General features: G+C 31.2%; 1 protein-coding gene across 1 annotated transcript; it reads left to right on the forward strand.

The window, feature by feature from the left end:
• Positions 1-14387: 14387 nt before the first annotated feature.
• On the forward strand, positions 14388-16621 carry LOC140438216 (achaete-scute complex protein T3-like). The gene is made up of 2 exons (XM_072527924.1): positions 14388-15289; positions 16192-16621. The coding sequence occupies exon 1, from the start codon at positions 14523-14525 to the stop codon at positions 15273-15275; it is 753 nt and encodes a 250-aa protein (XP_072384025.1). The 5' UTR covers positions 14388-14522; the 3' UTR covers positions 15276-15289; positions 16192-16621.
• The last annotated feature ends 3914 nt before the right edge of the window (positions 16622-20535 follow it).

Consider the following 20535-nt stretch of genomic DNA (forward strand, 5'->3'; position numbering starts at 1 on the left):
TAGGTAGATTAGGTGTATATCCAAATATTAGTTCATATGGTGTGAATTTGGTTGAAGTATGATTAGTTGTATTATATGAAAACATAGCAAAATCTAGCCATTCGTCCCAATCGGATTGATCAGCTTTAATATAATGTTTAAGGTAGTCTGCTAAAGTAGCGTGACTCCTTTCTAATGCAGCATTTGATTCTGGATGATAAGCAGTACAATTTATATGTCTGATTTTAAAAAGCTTGGCGATTTGAGAAAATAATTTGGAAGTAAAATCTCGGCCTTGATCAGTAACTATTATATCGGGTTTTCCAAACTTGCAAATAAATCCACGAACCAGATTTTCAGCGATAGTCTTGGTTTCATGATTCGGAATTGCATAAGCTTGAGAAAATTTTGTTAAGTCATCTTGTAATGTTAATATGAACTTATTACCTGACTCGGTTAAAGGTAAAGGACCTACTATATCTAAAAATATTTTTTCTAATGGATTTGAGCTTGTTGTTGTTATCTCCATGGGCTTTACGAATTTTTTTCTAACGAGTTTATTTTTCTGACAAGATTCACAGGTTTTTATAAAGTTTTTAATATCATTTTTCATATTATTCCATTTGAAATGTTTTTTTATACGATTGTATGTCCGATGAAAACCAGAGTGTCCAGCCGTAGGACTAGTGTGATTCTCTTGTAATATTGTAGTTATTTCCTCAGGTTCAGGATTTGTTAGTATATCATGATAAATGATAATAGATATATCAGTTTTTCTAAAAATAAATCTAATCATAGATCTAATTTTTCCCCAACTTAATTTATCGTAGCTAAAAGTTATTCTGGGTAGGCAAATTTTTAATATTTTATCGTTTAATAACCAGTCTCTTAATTTTATTAGGGAATTAAATATATCTTCATAAGAGGTATTGTCCCAATAATTATTTTTTATAAATATGTAATAAAAGTTTTTATTTTGATCAGAAATATATATAATGTCATTTAGTCTTGGATTTTTGGCTTTCAATTTTTCTATATGACTGAATTGTTTATTTATTTGTTTCTGAACGATCTCATTAAAATTTAAATCTACGGAAACAAACAATGCTAAATTTTGTGAAAATGATGTAATCTTTTCATTTGTTTCTTTTATATTATCATTTGTTATTAATATAGTTTCGGATTTAGATAAGAACTGTGAATAAGTGTCATTATTTTCTTTACTCATTTTGTTTATTTGTAAGGTGATTGTTGCCGGGTTTTTGTTTTCTTCGCAAATATTTGTTTCAGATATGGTTAAAGGAGGACGACTTAAACAATCAGCATTTTGATTTAATTTACCTGGTTTATAAATAATTTCATAGCTATATTCTTCTAATGCTAATCTCCATCTAACGAGTCTTGATCCGGGATCTTTTACATTAAATAGCCATGTGAGTGGTTTATGATCCGTATAAATGAAAAATTTATTTCCGTACAAATATGGTCTAAAGTGTTTAACACTCCATACAATTGCAAGTAATTCTTTTTCTGTTGTGCTATAGTTTGATTCCGCTTTGTTCAAGGTACGACTAGCATAAGCAATAGGTAAATCATCTGGTACTTTACCTTGAGAAAGTATGGACCCTATTGCATAATTACTAGCATCCGTTGTTAAGACAAAGGGTTTGGTAAAATCTGGATACTGAAGTATTGGTTCTGAACAAAGTATTGATTTCAGGTTCTCAAATGACTGTTGTTGAATGCTTGTCCAATTAAATTCAACATTTTTCCTCAGCAGTTTTGTTAAAGGTTGTGTTAAAGCACTGAAATTTTTTATAAAGCGTCTATAATAACCAGTGAGACCCAAAAAGCTCTTAATATCTTTTTGTGTTCTGGGTATAGGAAAATCTGTAACAGCACATACCTTTTTTTCGTCCGGTTTGACACCAAATTCAGTTATTAAATGTCCTAAATACATTACTTCGCGACGAAAAAATTCGCACTTATCTGGTTGTATTTTTAAGTTGAATGTAGACAATTTTTCGAATACTTCTTTTAATCTTTTATTATGATTTTCTAATGTATCGGCATGAATGACTATATCGTCGAGATAGACAAAACATCTGTAATTTTGTATTCCTGAGAGGACAGTATTCATTAGCCTTTGAAAAATACTGGGAGCATTTTTTAATCCAAATGGCATTCGTGAATATTGATAATGTCCAGACGGAGTTGAGAAAGCAGTCTTTGGAGAATCCTCAGGATCCATTTTGATCTGGTGAAATCCTGATGTTAAATCTATTGTTGAAAAATATTTTGAATGACCCAATTGGTCTAATATATCGACTATATTCGGAAGTGGAAATGAATCTCCTATAGTAATATCATTTAGTCGTCGATAGTCTATAACAATTCGCCATTTCTTCTTTGCTGAAGCATCGGCCTTTTTTGGCACAACCCAAAGGGGCGAATTCCATGGCGAAGTTGATTCTTCGATAATACCTTGATCTAGCATACCTTTTATTTGAGTTTCGACTTCATGTTTGTGTACTTCAGGATACCTGTATGATTTAGTGCTAATAGGTACATTAGAATTTAAAGGAATTTTGCAAGTTATGGCATTTGTACTGGTAAGTTGATCTCCTTCCAGATAAAAGATATGATTGTACTCCTTGCAAATAGAAATTAAAGATGATTTTTCTTCACTATTTAAATGATCTGTTCTCAAGGCATTTTTTAATTTAGCAATTCTGTTAGAATTCGTATTATCTTTATAAGAAGACATTTTTCGTATATTTGCATTGTTTTGTAAATTTGGAATTTTTTCTATTGCTACTTGAATATCGTTTAATTCAACATCCGTTTCAGTAGTGTTTACGATTGAGGTTAAAAAGAAATCATTTTTTACTTTAACAACACTAGGACATAAAAATACACCTTTAAAGATTTCGCGTTCGGGACATAATCCTTCGCTTAATTCATTATTTATTACTTTAATTTGAACAATTGTTTCAGTTCTTGCGGATAGAATAGTTTTATTACTTCTTGAGTTAGAATTAGAGTTTTGATTTAGTATAAGATCGTCTGAACAGGATTTTTCTTCTGAACAGGATTTTGATTTATGATTTCGTGAAGAGTTACAAGTTTTATTTGTGCATATCTCAGTGGATTTTACACATTTTGGACTTGAATTTTCTTTGGATTTAGAGTTAGATTTAGATTGAATTGGATTGGATAGTAGTTCTTCACTACTTAAGGTTATTTGGATATCATTGGTTTCTAAATAAGAATGATCCTCTATGGATTTAGCATCATAAGGAAATATTTCATCGATATTAGAACTTGTCTCGATATTTTGATCTCTCAGAAATTCGTCATTGTCATTGTTTAATGGAGATTTTATATATTCGATTGAAATAGAACAATTTTTAAAGTTTAATTTATTTTCTTTATAATCAATTTGGCATTTATTTATTTCAAAAAAATCGCTACCTAATATACCGTCGAAATGAAGAGGAAAATCGTCTTCTACGACATAGAAAACATGAGTTTGGACAAAATCTTTTATCTTGAAATTTACGTTACAACTACATATAGTTTTATTTGGATTTAAGACATTTTTATCAATGCCTCGTAGAGTAATAGACTTAGAATAAATTTTTGGAATGTTTAGTATTTTTGAATATTTAATTAAAGAAATATCTGCGCCTGTATCGATTAGAAACTTGCAAGAGGATGGATTAGAATTATTTACTAAGGGTAAATCTACATAGGAAGTGACTGAGAAGTTGATGGTTGTGATACGGCCTGAACTGAACGAACTCCTCGAGAATCGACCGTTGGTTGTCGAGGATTCTGGAAGTTTAAAGAATTTGTTGGATTTTTGTTTTTATTGTTAAATTCGCGTTTTCTACATTCTTCTATAACGTGACCTGGTTTTTTGCAGTATCTGCAAAAACGTTGGGAAGTGTTGGTATTTTCTTTTCTTAAGTTTGGAGGAAAATCAGAATTGGAATTTGAATTTGAAGGTTTATAATTTTGATTTTGAGAATTTGACCTTTGAAGATTTGAATTAGGATATTTTGGGTTTTGAAAACTAGAATTTTGAAGATGTCTAACATTTCTATCTGAATTGTTTTTATATCGACAGTTATTTGAGGAATGGTTATTTCGTTTGCAAATATTACAGAATGGTCTGAAAATTTCTTGTCTTGATAACTGTTCTTGTTCTTCGGCAATTGCTATAGCAACAGCTCTTTCTAAGGAATCTGGATTTCGGGCTTTGATTAAAATAGAGAGGTCTTTGTTTAATCCTCTAATAAAGACATTTAGTGCTTGAGTTTTTAAGAGTTTAGTACATGCATTTCTTGCATCTGGAGATAAGTCTGGATCAAGTGTATTTATTAATTTTATATAGCAATTTTCAACTTTATTTGCAAATGACATTACATTTTCACTGGGCATCTGACGTAAGGAATGTAATTCCAATTGCCACTGACCTTCAGTTCGGCGTTCAGAATAAGCATCTAATAAGAAGTCTTTTAAATCTTTCCATTCGTCAAATGTTCTGTTTCTAGTTATGGCCCTAGCTTTATCGGTTAATTTAGTTTCTATAATGGCTAATAAGATGGGTTTGGATTGCGGATTTACTAAATTGTATGCTTTATCACAATTGTCTATGAATTCGTATAATTTTGATTTTGTACCATCAAATCGAATGAGAAGTTTTTCAGCTATTTCAATTGATACTGACATTTTATTTGAATTAGAAGTAGAAGAATTTGAAAGAGAATTTGAGTCGGGAGAAGGTATTTGTTCGTCAAATAAGTTACTTATATCAGGATATAAAGTAGACATACGTTTACAAGATTTTTAAAATATGAGACAGAATTTAAGATAGAATGTACTTACAAGTAGAATATTGTTGTTGGTCGCATAGTCTATTATTCCACGGGTTCACCTCTACTTCCGATGGAACTACAATTGGGTTATGACTGGAACTGGATTTCGAACTGGATGTACTGGACCCCAATGTAATTAGTTGTAGTGGCGATTTTTCCACACTGACAGTTTTTTTGAATGATTCCTCGAAGGAAACAAGTCAATTCAAAAATTCCTCAGCTCTCCTTCTATCAGCAATCAGAGGAACTCTGCTACTAATATCCCACGTTCTGACACCAAATTTTGTTATGGAATACTATGCGTTTATTTCTTCTCCGGACTAACTCTTTGTTTTGGAATTAAACAGAATATATTGACATGTATAAATTTATTATATTAGAGGATGAAAATTACACTCTGCTTGTTATTTCTTAAAACTATGAATATATAAGTTCTGTTATCTACAATTATTTAACGATGTTTCTGGATGGATTTGAGTACAAGAGATTGGACTCAAATATTAATATTAAAATAGCAAATACGGATAGCTTATCGAACAAAGAAATAAGAGAAATAAATTATTATTATTCCATAGATACGAAGTATTAGGTGAATAAACTAGCGAAACTTATTTATTCTAAATAGGAAAATATTTATGAAGAGTATTGATTCTGATTTCTAACAGCAAATAATTATTAGTGATTATACATGAGAACTTTTCATAATTGTAAATAACATATACCAGGTGACTAAAAACTATATAGAAATACATAGATACTTTAATTATCTTACATGTGAGTAGGTAGGTACATTACAGTTTATTATTTCTGATGCGATTGAGGATATATTTCAGAATATCTTTGAAATCTTTGAAAAAGGTAAATATTGAGGTTCAATGAACTTAAAGTTTGCTTTAATATTATATTATCAAACAAACTAAATAATTTTGTAGACCTTAAGAATTTAATGGTTGTTTACTATGATAAATAATACATAATTATATACAATACACGTGAATTAATTAACTAATTAACAACAACTTATTTTAGTAAAATATAACTAAATTTCGCCACAGTTTAATCAATCCTTAGTATAGAGCAATATAAAATCAACGTTATTTAAGTAATAAGTAAGTTTAGTTATAGCTTAACCCTCCAGTACACGCGCTCTATTTTCTTACGTGACTACACGCGTGGATTACATTAGTAATCCATACGTACTGGAGCTCTGGAGAACCAATATTATTTGAAAATAGTGTTATTGTTTTAATGAGGTTTTAATAATACCACTGCAATCTATAATTGGCTTTATTTTATAAGTGAAATGTACATTAAATTAGAAAAAATTTAAAAAAAAAACAATTAAAATTATAAAACAAATACTATAAATCAAAGTTAACTATAACCAAAAGTTACAAACCAAACTAGATTATATAATATCCTAAATATAACATCTTAGTATGATTCAAACTGCATGTTCTGTTTTATCTCAGCACAATGTACACATATTTGTTTTAAATGTCCTGGGCAAGTCCACGGATCACAGCTGCTGCAGCATTTTCTTGTGCTCTTATTCCTTGCTCGTCCACAAATATGACAACGCCCAAGGACCGAAGATCGAGTCGGAACTTTTTTAGGAGTTTCCTTATTTATTTTTAAAAGAAATTTAATTTTTTTTTTATTTCTGGTGATGTGTGAGTGTTGTCTAGTCGCCTTAACATCAGTGGTTTTATTAACTCAAACGAAATGTCCTGAAGAATAGTGGTTCTTTGGAATGATGCAGTGACATTATTAGCCTTATACAAGGAAAATGCATTATTTCTTAATATCTATGTAATAAATCAAAGAACACGGTGAATGGCCAACGCCGAGAGTTTCGAGAAACATCATATTGTGCACACAACTGGTCAACCAGATCCGCACCGAATTTTCTTTTGTTCTAATCCGTCATTATTTTGGGTTTGTTCTTGTTTTCTGTTTCAGGATCAATACTGTCATCATGGTGCATGGTTAAAACAGCTAATACGACCTTATTTTTTTGGAACGTACGTTACCAAGGTCATTTTTCATGGAGGAATCTGAATAGTGAAGAATGTATGTCTCTGTTTTTAGACGTTATAAATTCTTGTGGTAGTTCCCTCTTATTTGTACGAATTGTACCAAAAATAGTTAATCGCTTGAAGCAAGTCAATGGCCAAAGTTACACTGGTAAACAAGTTATCCAAGGTTACATTTCTACCCGTTCCTTCTCTGGGTTTAACCATTCTTTTAACAACCTTTGCGCTACCCCAATCAGGTTCAAAATGACCAGTTGGTTGTGTTCCACAGTAAATCTCCATATTATAGGTACATGCATATTTGCTATCTACTTACGGAAATATTTTTATACCATTTTGGATGCTTTACTGGGGATGTATTGACGGAATTGACATTGTTCTCTAACAGCAAGTAATTGCTCGTAAACTGTTAAATAATATAAAGGTGTAAATTTTTTTTAAAAATTTTTAATAAAAAGTCCAAAAATGTCTCGTATAGGAGCAAGTTTATCCAGCTCTTTCCTTTGTTGTGTAGAATTAATGTCGTCAAAACTCAAACATCTCAGTAGAAATCGGAAACGATTTAAAAACATTGTCAAGTAAATAGCTTCAACACCAGTGCCTTTCTTATTATCCCACATTTAGTCTTCTAAATTTAAGAACAACTGCTAAAAAGAGTATACCAATAAGTCCCCAAATCTCTTCGACGTCGGTCATTTTAGCATCTCTATAGCGTTGGAACTTTGCTCTTACCTTCTCAATATAAATGTTGGTACAACGCGTAATTTCTTTGACGATATTATCATTTAGCATACATTTTAAGCATTCAAACTGTGTTTTTGCGTTTCTAGCTTCTCTTATTGATAGTATTTTGTAATTTTTTTTCTTCCCCTTGAACCTCCTCATCACAGTCTTGTTTCGATTCTTGTTCAGACATGGTATAGTCATCTGAGCAGCTGTCGTCGTCACTACCATCTACAGTATTGCCCAAAATAAACAGTACTGAAACTGAAACATAGATGTCTCTTTGTGCGCGCTGTCATATTTAAATTAATTAGTATAGACCTGTCAAGTAATCCTTAAACAATTAATTATTAAGGTCTAATTGTTAAAAATGGTGGTAAGTATAGAGGAGAAAGTGTTTCTTGTGGGGCATTATTTTCGCTCATACGGAATCGGCCGACGTAATAGTGCAAGTCTGCAATACGTGTGTGATCAATGCATACAATGGTTTAATAAACGTTTTTTAAGTAATGCTGTAATTTTGAAGGTTGTTGAAAAGTTTAGAAATACGGGTATTGTATTGTGTCAACGAAAAGGAAACTCAGAGCGTCCCAGGACAGTAAGTTAACAACAACCATAACCATGAACGTGTTTTTGAGCGAATCTTGGAAAATCCGAAAGCCAGCCAGACAAGAACAGCGTTGCATCTTGGCTTAAAACAAACTTCTTTGCAAAGAATCCTAAAGGAGCTGGGTTCATTTTCGTATGTGATTTAGGTACATCAACAATTACATGCCAGGGATTATAACAGAAGAGTGGAATATTGTGCCAGAATTCTTGCATTACAATATGAAAATCCTGAATTTTTAAAAAATGTATGGCTTTCAGACGAAGCACATTTTCATTTGTCAGGCCATGTAAATCTTCGAACAAATCGATTTCTGGGCTTTGCCAGACCAGATAAAGTTCACAAAGTTCCTTTACATAGCGCAAAAGTGAGTGTCTAGTATGCAGTTTCGGGGCACATAATCATTGGTCGATACTTTTTCGAAGAAAATGGTAGGTAAGTCACACTTAATCAACAGAAGTACATACAAATTTTAACACGCTTTATCCCTGATCTACGTCAATTTTGTCGTGCACGTAATTTGGCATTTCGAGACCAATTTTTCCAGCAGAATGGGGCAATTTGCCATACTGATGTCGTAGTTTAATTTTTTCAGGGACATTTTACAAACAAATTCATTTCACGATTTACTGACTTTCCCTATCCTGCACATTCTCCAGATTTACATCTCCAGACGCATACATTTGGGGCATGGCTAAACTGTCGTTTTTAAACGGGCACCACAAACCATCAATGAGTTAAAGGATGCCGTTAGAGCCTTCTTCGTGGACTTGATACAACCTTTATTCCATAACATTACGAGAAATCTGGAATATCGGTATGAAGTCTGTCTTGAGAGAGGAGGAGCTCATTTAGAACATGTTATAAAGTGTCAATATTATGTATTTTTTAAAACAATAAAATAATTACAAGTTCAGTACTGTTTATTTTGGGCTATACTGTATATTCGGCTCCTGTTCGTTCTCTATTTCATTATTCCATTCCATCAGCATTTTTTCAAAATTAGAGTTGCCGAATCTTACATTTTTTGGTCGGGACGTTGCTGATAACTAAAGCAAAAAAAAATAAATGTTTGTTACTCTTTTAAACTTACCTTAACCGCCGAATACAAAATGTAATTTTTAGTTTAGGGTTACAAAAATTATTAGATGGCGTATGTTTGAGTCGAATATATTCAAAAAAATGTTTTAACATCGGATAAACATCATCAGTACTATTTCGGTTAACACTTTCATCGTACGTATAAAACACCGAAGTTGAGTTTGACAGAACATGAATATTGAATGATAATATATGTAGTTGAGCTCGCGGCGATAATAAACTTCAATATTGATATGTTTTGACTTGGGAGATTTTCTTGGTAGTTCATCATTTTGGCTTCCATTTTCGGCATTTTTGTTATTCTTTTATATTGTAAAAATTCTCAATTTTCTGTAAATTGAACTCTATTCTAAAAAATTCAATTTAAAGCTATTTAATTCATTGACATAACGAAATATATGCCATCAACATATATTTGAAAAATGATAAATTCTTAAAAAAAATCATTTGTAGTAATTTTTGTTCTTCCTCTTTTAAAAATTTGCTATTGCAGTAAAAATATACAGGTCTACAAACTGGAATATTTTTTCTCCTTTCTTTTTTATATTTATTTGAAATCTTTTAAATTAGCACAACATTATTAAAGAGAAGCTATAAAGTTTACCCACATTCGTTAAAAACAGGTAATAAAACTAATTAGTTGTTTAAAACCTCTATATCATTTCCTCTTTTAATTGCGGTTTAAACACGGGATAGTAAAATTATTAAATTTTTAACTGTATTAACCAAAGAAAGATTTCAAAATAAAAAAATGCTACTGCTATATTTTTGGTAACTTTTAATTTTATTGACTACTATATTTATTTGGGTGTAAACCATTAAAGTTGTTTATATTTAATTGGCGTTTCGATTTCCAATCCAGGATTTTACCTTTTTCTGTTATTATTATTTTAGATATCGATATTAACATTACACTGCCTATTGTACCAAATTAGATATAACCATTTTTGTTCTATGATATTTGTCATAATGTATTATTATTTTCCTTTTACTTGGCCCGTATGTGTTTTGCTACAACCCAACTGAATCAATCTAGTCACATGTCTTTAATAATTCTCTTTTTGCCATCCCTTTCCTATAAGTCTATTTATAAGTCGTTCTATTAGCCTATATTTTTATTATTTGAAATCTATCAAATCCTCTATTTTTAAAGAAAGATTCATTTATCGTAACATTTTCTGGCCTTTAAGTTTCTCCCAAATAAATGTTTTTAGATTTACAAGGAACTTTATCATTCACAGATTTACGTAGCTTACAATCATTTGTCTTTTTTTGTTCATTGTTGACTTGTTTTAGATGTTTGTAAAAGTATTTCCTATCTTTATAAGTTTTTCTGATAAATATTTCATTAATTGTATTGTTATCCTGTTCGGTAATTATTTTAGAATCTTTTTTAAGGTTGTATTGTTCCATTTTTTATATTCTCTAAGATTTCCTTTTATTACTTTACTTAATTTAGGAATTTATGACAATTGGGAATCATGTTTTACTAAGAATTATATGAACACATTTTTCTCGTGTAAGAATAAATTTTAGTTGATCAAGTAATTTTGGTCCTGTAATTTTGGTTACACATCATATTATAATAATCCTCATATATGACAAATCTAATACAAAGAACCCCTAGGAAAACCACGAAGGGGTGGTATGAGACTTGGTTAGTAACATCAGAAGAGTTGGGATGATAGAATAAGCAAGACAATGTTCTGTAAGAAGAAGAACAGGAAGAATAAGGTTATATCTAATAATGTAATATAGTGAACCTTTTAGTTGTCATATTTAATTCTCTTTTAATTTGGTCCTTATTTTTTTTAATTTAGTCTAAGTCTACATAAGAACTATTTTTGTCAAAAATTACCAAAATATTGAATTCAATTCAGTAATTTCTATTGGTAATATGTTAAATATTTCTTAGATCTAGAACCAAGATCTATATCGTAGGCTTACTGTCAAAACAAGCTAACTCCACTTTCTGTCAATTCTGGGTTAAGTACTCCTTAAACTTGTTCTGCCAAAACAAGACAAGTAACATTATTTTCGCTGTGCTATTTCAGTATAAATGCACACATTTCATGTGATGACTGTACTTCAGCGTAGTACAATATTGTGCATAGATAATAATTTGTAGAAATTTAATTATCCTTCAGACTTACACTTTTCGGAGTTTTCATGTTTATTTTTTAAACAAAGGTTTATTAATTACGAACAAAACTCAACTTATTTGTGTCAGAACAGAAATTTAGTGTAGCACAGAAGATTGTGTAGCTACATGGACATAGATAGCAAGCATAGTGCTATAGAGAAGGTGCACAATTATGTTCCAGCTTACATCATGCATGACTGGCTTAATATTCTTAATATTCTTCGTACCTATGACCAAAACGTGTAGATCTGGAAGGAAACCTTATATTGAAGTACTAAAGTATACGGACTTTTTTGTCTTAGAGGCGCTGTCAAAAGTAATAATGAAAAATAGGACAAAAACACAAATAATTGGGAAAAAGTTGACTGGCTACAAATAAAATGTTTGAAATATTTAGAGTCCAAACCAGGCACTGTGTTTTATAGGTACGATCACCATATTTTCACTGTTAATCTGAGCGAAACATACTTAAAAAGACATACTCTAAACCTCGGCTCATTAATTAAAAAAAAAAAAAAACAGGATCTATTAAAGCTCTACCAATCAGAAGCCATTTCGGATAAGTTTCATCAGTATAAGTATAAGTCGTTATTGACCTCGAACGACATCGACGATAGTATACCTGAGTATGATATTGAGGACAGTGATGTTCAAAGTAACCTGGAAGATGACTAACTCTGAACAGCCAAAACCAGACAAGTGCCGCAAAAAATGCTTTTATAATTTCACTTCTTTTATCAAGTTTTTCGTCTGCAATATATATCTCAAAACTCTAAAAATTGGAGTTTTCGCAGTAAGCCGACGATATACCTATTTAATCTTCCGTATATTTTACTAAATCTTTGGATGATATTTTGGAATAAGATTTATTTGTAATCAAGTTTTGAATTTTATTTACAGAAAAAAATATAATTGTTACCATAAAAAATATATACCTTTTACAAAGGATTTTTAATAATTTTTTTTAATATATGGTATACAGCCAAATACAGGAACGTAGATTCCTTGTGGATAATAAAAAATAGGTTAAACGAACGCAGAAAATCAAGATTCTCAAGGCACTATTATGGTTTAAAATTTGCTAAAGACAAAACCCTGTATTCCATTAATTGCGTTTATAATGCTAATAAATGACTTCTTTTAGTACGAGTACTACCTTATTTAGAATTACCGATGACACTACCGACTCAACAAACTTAATTTTTGTAGCAATTTTTTATTCACCATTCTCTTATACACCAAAATGTTCTAGAACCTGTCATTTGTAAAAATAATTTATTGAACCCTCCACCATTTTACCAATACAATATCAACTTGTTGCTAATTTACAAGTGTCATAAAAAGGCAGTGCACTGTGTTAACATTAAAGCCTAGGCGCTAACTTCTACATGTGTTTCTGAACATTTTGCAGCTGCCGATAAATTGCAGTCGGTTGTGCCTTGTGCCGCCGCGCAATGCGGCGATGCCACTCGATCCCACGCAGCTTCCGAGATAAAACCGCGACGTTGCCAAGCTGACGCTGCCATTGCGAGACAGTCTTCGGCGATTTAGACTTCTCGAAATTTCTGTACGCGAAACATTGATATGGAGCTTTATTGTATTCCTGAATTCATAGTTTTTGTGATGCAAGAAGTCAAAATTAAACTATCTTTTGTATGTTTTCTGGTGTACTGCCAAATTGGTATAAGTGAAAATAGAAATAGAAATATTGTTTTAGTTTCAATTAATTCGCTCAGATTTTTCTTTACTTCTTCCATTTTTTATTCTTGAATTGCTTGTATAACTGAAATATTTATTTTCTTTAAACTGATTTCAATTCTTTTGTCAGAGTACTTGTATCTTAATCTCCACTTTTATTTGATATGTGTATTAGTTATGTTCTGGCCGAAAAACACATTTTTGTCGCATATTTTTCATATTCCGAATTCCTATTTCGGTTTATATATTGTCCCTCTCATTTTCCACTTTAATATGTAAACTAGTTATATATTTTAAAATTATTCCATTTGGTATAAATATATTCCAGCGTACCTTAAGGATTATTTTAATACTGGATTGCTAAAATGTTTATTTTAAAACAATTTGTCTTAAGAAATAATTAAGACTATCAAATTTTATTTAACTATCGACCCATAGTTAACTATTGTTGCTCATGCAATTAGAACAAAATAGACTACACTAGGTATAGCAAAAAACAAATCCTATATGTTCTAGTGTTGGATATTAGGTTTAATTTTTAATCTCTTTCTTAATAATTCTCTCTAAAAATTTGTATTCACCATGGTACAGCATTTATTTTAGGTTCACTATATCTTATCATATTGTCAAGAAATAAATAAAAATTTGATGTACTAATTAGAACAATAGGATTACATAAAAATGGAAAGTTTCAGCATCCAAGATATTCACCGAGTAATCTGATAGAGAAATAAGAACGAATGTAAGAAGTATCATACAAAGTAATTTTAGCAGAAATAGTACCTCATGAGATACATGAAAAATCTGTCAATAGTTTTTGAATGAGAAATAAACTAATTACACAAACAAATATTTTAAAAAGAGAATATGAAGAGAAACTATATAAAATAAAGTTAAAAATTCAAACAAGCAGATACCTATGTATTTAAAAATAAGTTATAATCAATTAGAACATTTTTATATGCATGTTGAGAGAAAGCAAGCAGCATTTTCAAACATAAATTTTAGTTTTGTAATCTTCTGCATTTCTTATATATATCATATTCTTTGGCAACACTGTGTGAAGAGAGGAAATCTAGACGGAGTTATCCGAGGTTCCCGGCAACCTTTGCCATGCGTCTCACGTCTTATGGCACGCGTACAACCCCCAAATAGCGCGCGCATCTCTTAGCGGTGGGGGCTGACGACGGTAGGATAGAAAACCGTAGGTTAAGCTCCAACCAAATCATTCTTTACGTAGACCTCAAGTATAACGTGTTTAACGGACCTGTGGCTTACGCACTCGCGCGCTTGTTGACTAACATTGAACTTTTATATTAACTCTTCCGGTTTTTGTGAATTTGTTGATACTTATGGCGCTTACTATGACTTTAGGACATCAGAACAAAATGTATAACGTAATTCAACATTCCGCTGCTCAGGGAAATTGTGTCATCGTTACCCAGCCGAAAAATACCATTGCCAGCAAGAGACCTTTGGCTCCAGCTCCTGAAAGAACTTCTGTGCTTGTTACTAACAACGATCTGAGATGTAAAAGAAAAATTCAATTCATGCCTTACGGTGCTCCACCACAGCAACCTGCCTCTGTAGCTAGAAGAAACGCAAGGGAGAGAAACCGTGTAAAACAGGTGAATAATGGCTTTGCTACCCTCCGATCGCACATTCCACCCAGTGTAGCCCAATCTTTGTCTCCACAAGGACCTTCACAAGGTAGAGGGGCCTCAAAAAAACTTAGCAAGGTAGAAACTCTCAGACTAGCAGTAGAATACATTCGATCCCTGCAACAAATGATCGAAGATCACGAAAGCGACATGACAACTAACTCTTCTATAGCTGGAGACCAAATTAGTGACACCAGATACTACACCAGCAGCCCAGATTCGACCCATATCTATTCTTCATATCCTGTACTACTACCCACCCCTGCTTGCTCAGAAGCTTCAGCATCACCCACACCTTCCCATAGTTCAGAGGGATCATTTTCGACGACTCAGAGCTACACGAACGCCTTATACCATTCGACCGAAAACTACGAAAATTACGACCCGAAAAGTCCAGAAGACGAGGAACTTCTAGATGCGATATTTTCTTGGCAGCAAGAATAACACTGTCCTATAAGGTTAGTACTATTTTTATTATCACTTTTTTAAAATTTAACATGTTCATATCGGAATATTTTTATAATCCACATTTAGAGTTTTTTTTCTATAATAAATATTGAATTGTTTCAAACATTTATTTTATTTAAAGATGTCTATCAGAATAAACACTAATTACAATATATGTCTCCAAAATATATGTTTTGTAAACAGTATTTACTGTATACATTCTGACATTTCTTCTTTCTTTAACTTAGAATTTCTGAGATTTTCGATTTTTAATCCTCAAAATTAAATTAAATATTCCTAATAATATATTGTTTTAAGTTAAACTTTTTCATTTCCCTTTCACTGTAGTATTCCTGATATAAATTGTGACCATATCACAGTGTTACATTATTTTATCTGTGAAGTTACTAAACTTATTCTTGTATATATTTATAAGTGTAATAAGTAAACATAAGCTTCCTACCTTGATAAGAATATTTATTCAAGAAAGAATACATTTATTGTAAAATTGCCTGTATCTAATCTCACGTTCTGATATTTCTTACTTGGCGCAGTGTATTTTATACCTGTTTTAAATCTATATCTACCTGAATTATAAAAGTTCCCCTCCGATTTAGTATGCCCATTTCCTACCCCGGAGTAAAATACCGTTTTTGTGTCTTGAACCTTTTCATATGTCTTGACAGGGGTCTTTAATACATACCAGTTTCTTAAGAAACGAGACCTTACACAAGATCTTACCGAACAATACTGTCTGAGAAATTTTATTGAAAAAATAAGCGCGAATTTTTTCTTTCCCTTCAATGAGCAGACACTTGTAGCGTTATATATAATATATTAACTCATTTCTACATTTTTAACAATATAATATACTTTTTATATTTTACTAAATATGTATTTTCTATTGTTACAGAAATTGCTTGGCCAGTGAAATCTAATCAAAAACTTGCTCCAAATCAGGAATTAAGTGCCTTCATTCCAACGAGTGATATTTTCTACAATATTTTTGAAGAATCTCAAGAGTTTATAAAATGTTTTTCTAGTCATTGTTTTTGTATATAAAATTGTATATATTGTTTAAAATATAGTTCATAGGTTCTATTTTAGCATATTCGTTAAACGGTAAAAAATTCGTTAATAAACGCAATAAAATTTTTATTCAATTCCAGAACTGTTAGCGTTATGGGTACCTAAAATATTGCTCCCTATTTTTTGACAAAACGTACTCAATATTGTCCTTTTACGCTGTTAAGTTGATAGTTTGTTAAGAGTATTTTCTTTTGAAAAATACGTTTGTAAATATACTATTTTTGATATACTGCATATTGCAAAGAACTTTGTACTGATCTAAATAAAATAATTTTTTAAAAATTTACTGCTTTTTATTTCTATGCTTAAAATATTAAAAAGTCAAATTATTTTTAGAATTTGGTTTTAAAGACAATCTTTAATAGTTGCGAGACAAAATTAATATAAACTTGAATCTCCAAAATGACAAACAATGTTTAACTATTTCCAAATATTACTTTTCAAAAATCGTTACTCTCATTCAATTTTGTTACACATACAATTTGGTAATAAAATATATAAGAAATACCTATTCAGAGATAAAATCAAACAGAACAGCTGAAACCTGAATGACGCGAAGAAAAAACTAATAAATTTTCAAATAGACAAGGTGTTTCGAGTTTTGTGGCGCGTGCCGCACAAAAACACCTGCCCTAGACACATGTCAATATGGTAATGCCTTAAGATGGTAAATGAAAAACGAAGAAGTTGGAATATCGTTTACAGAATGTAATTAGTATGATATGTGGTGGTTGTTAAAAGTAATTAAACGAGTTTTTTCTACGGTAGGCTTAAAAATAAGAAATAATATTGTGTGTATAAAAATAACTCTTACTATTATTGTATTTATTAAGTTGTTTAGGTTACTCTTTTGTCCTTAAATTTGCTCATTGATAGTGCTCATCTTTGATAAAACACTTTACGTTCTACCACTTTCCTAAACTTGCCCTTGTTCTATCGTGGGACACCCTTTTATTTGACATCCAGGTTTTCACTCAATATTTTTATGAATTTTCTTCTGTTTTGAACGATTTCTTTTGTTTTTCGGGGATTTTTATCGACATATTTCTACTATTCTGGCTCTCCCATTCTTCTCACGCTGCTATTAAATGTCTCTTTTCTGTCTATTGTTGTTTTTGTTCTCTGTTATACATACCTTTGTCTGGGATGTCTGTTACGTTGTATGTACAATGGGTTTTTCCTATACTATTTATTACTAGCCTCTTTCAAACGTTTCCGTTAACATTATTGTTTTTTTTTAGGTAGAAGGTCTTGTTTGAAAATACCGTTTTCTATATTTTACTTATATAGCATCTGAATCACATCCTTGAGTTCAAAACCATTTTTGATACAGTCAAATGCTTATAAAACAACAGTACGTCCGTATTTATAATAATTTTGTGATATTATAATGATTTTTTGTCATCTCATCATCATCATCAACCTGTATGCGTTCACTGCTGGACATAGGTCTCCCTCAGCTCTTTTCCTCTGTCTTGTGCGGCTTACATCCAGTTACATCCTAACACGCTTTAGGTCGCCAGTCCATCTAGTTTCTAAGCGTCCTCTGCTTCTTGTCTTGGTCTCCACTCGACAAAACGTTTTGTCCATCGATGGTCTCATAATCTGGCGAGGTGTCCTGTCCAATTCTACGTTTTTGCTCTACGACGTATATCTTCGTTTGGGGTTCGGTCCCTCAGAGACATACAACATTTGACGCTCCATAGCCCTCTTGAGTCACGCGAATCTTATTTACTATCTTTTTTGTGAGTGTTAATGTTTCCGCTCCATAAGTGAGTACAGGTAACATACATTGGTCAAAGATTTTCCTTTTGAGGCATATGGGTAGATCCGATTTAAATACATAGTTTAATTAACCAAACGCTGCCCAGGGTAATTCTATGCGATGTGGGAGCTCACATGTCTGGTTATCTCTGCCCAACCGAATTTGATGCCCCAAGTACTTATAAAATGTAGTCTACATAATATCCTTTCCATCAACAGTAACATTTCGATGTAGCACCAGATTAGTCATTGTTTGCGTCTTGTTCATATTAATCTTTAGTCCGACTTCCAAGGAAGCATGATATAATTTTTCAAACATTATTATTGTATTACCCATACGATCGTCTATAAGGACAATGTCATCTGCAAATATCAAATGGCTGAGTTTATCTCCATTTATGTTAATAATATGCTCGTTCAGATGTGTCTTCTTACAAGTATGTTCTAAAAGTGTCATGAATTGCTTTGGAGAGACTGTGTTTCCTTGCCGTACTCCTCGCTGTATACAGAATTTATTTGTTTCTTGTTCAGATAGTCTTACGCTAGCTGTGGCATTTTGGTAGATATATTTGATTATGTTAGTGTAGCGATGATCTATTCGGCATTCTGTCAATGTTTTTAATATTCTCTGATGGCTTATATTATCGAATGCTTTCTCGTAGTCGACAAATATCAGTGTCAATGGTTTGTGGTATTCTGCAGACTTCTCTATCAGGTTCTTTAACACTAGTAAGTGGTCGTTAGTGCTGTAACCCGATCTAAATCCAGCTTGTTCTTTAGGCTGATAGAATTCTAATTTAGCCATTTACCTGAGGCCATATTATTACAGGATCTTCCTGATTCTAAGCCTTGTTTTTTATCTACAAATTGAATTTCAATTGAATTTTTCAACGGTACTAGAAAGGTAATGAAATATAATTTCCATTTTACGATATTATTTTGAAATATTGCATTGTTTAAGCTCACAATTTCGTCAAAACACAAGATTTTGATGTTTGTTTATCTATTAATACTTTGTGTCTAATGCCAATTTTTATGATTGTCATTGATTTAATTATAATTGTAGATATCATCATATTAGATCTTTTTAAGATATGATTAACTGGTTGTGTCATTTTTTATAGATCATTTATATCTTCATTTCTTTCCATTGACCATAAAATTTCATATTGACCAGTTTGAATCCGTTCATTTGTACTTTTTTCATTTAATTAAATTAAATCTTCTCCCGTTCGGCTTCTTCCTCATTATAATTGGATTAGTTTCCTCTCAGTTTGTACCTATTGCCTCACCCATCATTCTTGAAATATGTTTTGGCCTGTTCCTTTAAAATACTGAATATTTAGAACTTAATAGTTCCTAACGAAAATGGGGAAATAAAGATATATCAAATATGGTTTTTATAGTGTTTAACATACATAACCCATGATTGAAAGGTCTGGGAATATTTTAAAGAAAAATCAAATATTACCACTGGTAGAAGACGCAATATTTGTGTTTTCCAAAAAAGAATTTATACTAGTGTACTAAATAACCATGAGAGTAAGAAGAGACAAATAAATATACGGACACAACAAAAAGAATATTAACAAATTTTTCTCTTAAATATTTTTTTACTTATCGTTTATTAATTTAATCTATATGGTATTATTTTAATTATGCGTATTCATTTAATAATTTTTGAACATGTAAAAGGAAAAACATCTCAGACCACTTGACATTCTCCTGATTTTGTGAATATGGACACATACGCAAAAAAATTAAAAATTAAAAAAATACCCAAAATTAAATTAAAAACCAGTCAAAAAAAAACGTTTGAGTGACATCGAGAAGTTTATTTTACCAAAGAGTCTCTTTTTGCTTACATTTAAGCGGGTATTTGTATGCTTCCCTTTAAACTACATTATCTACATTATCTTATTCTAACCACATAGTACCTAAAATATAATATAAAATTTAGTCGAAAAAATCGGCCTCAGAAATCACCCAGAAATACTTCTTTAATTTTTTATTTAAAATTTACTTGGTTGGGACAGTTTTCTATTTGGTCTGTATAGAAATCATCATTTCGTTTCAGTTGTTCTAAAAGAGCATGAAATTATGTTTGTAGTCCAATATAATACTTTAGTTTTCTGAAAAATAATTTCGGCGTTAAACGTGGCAAAATCTTGGAACTCTGTTTAACTGATCTGATGCGTATTTAAGAAATTTGAGCCTTCTCGGTATTTTGGATCCAAAAATCCTACATTTCAATTTATTTTCTGATTTAAAGTTTTGTATAACATTCCAAATCTTATTTTTTAGAATTAACTTGCGGTGACACAATTTTTGTTGCAATTTTAATCAATGTATTTGCAATCAATCACATTGATTGCATTTTGTCTTACACTTTTTGGCAAGTTTT

This window comes from Diabrotica undecimpunctata, chromosome 4 (assembly GCF_040954645.1).
Source record: "Diabrotica undecimpunctata isolate CICGRU chromosome 4, icDiaUnde3, whole genome shotgun sequence".
NCBI classification, from domain to species: Eukaryota; Metazoa; Arthropoda; class Insecta; order Coleoptera; family Chrysomelidae; genus Diabrotica; species Diabrotica undecimpunctata.

Coding starts and splice junctions, on each gene's coding strand:
- LOC140438216 (XM_072527924.1), top strand. CDS start 14,523: ATGGCGCTTACTATGACTTTAGGACATCAGAACAAAATGTATAACGTA.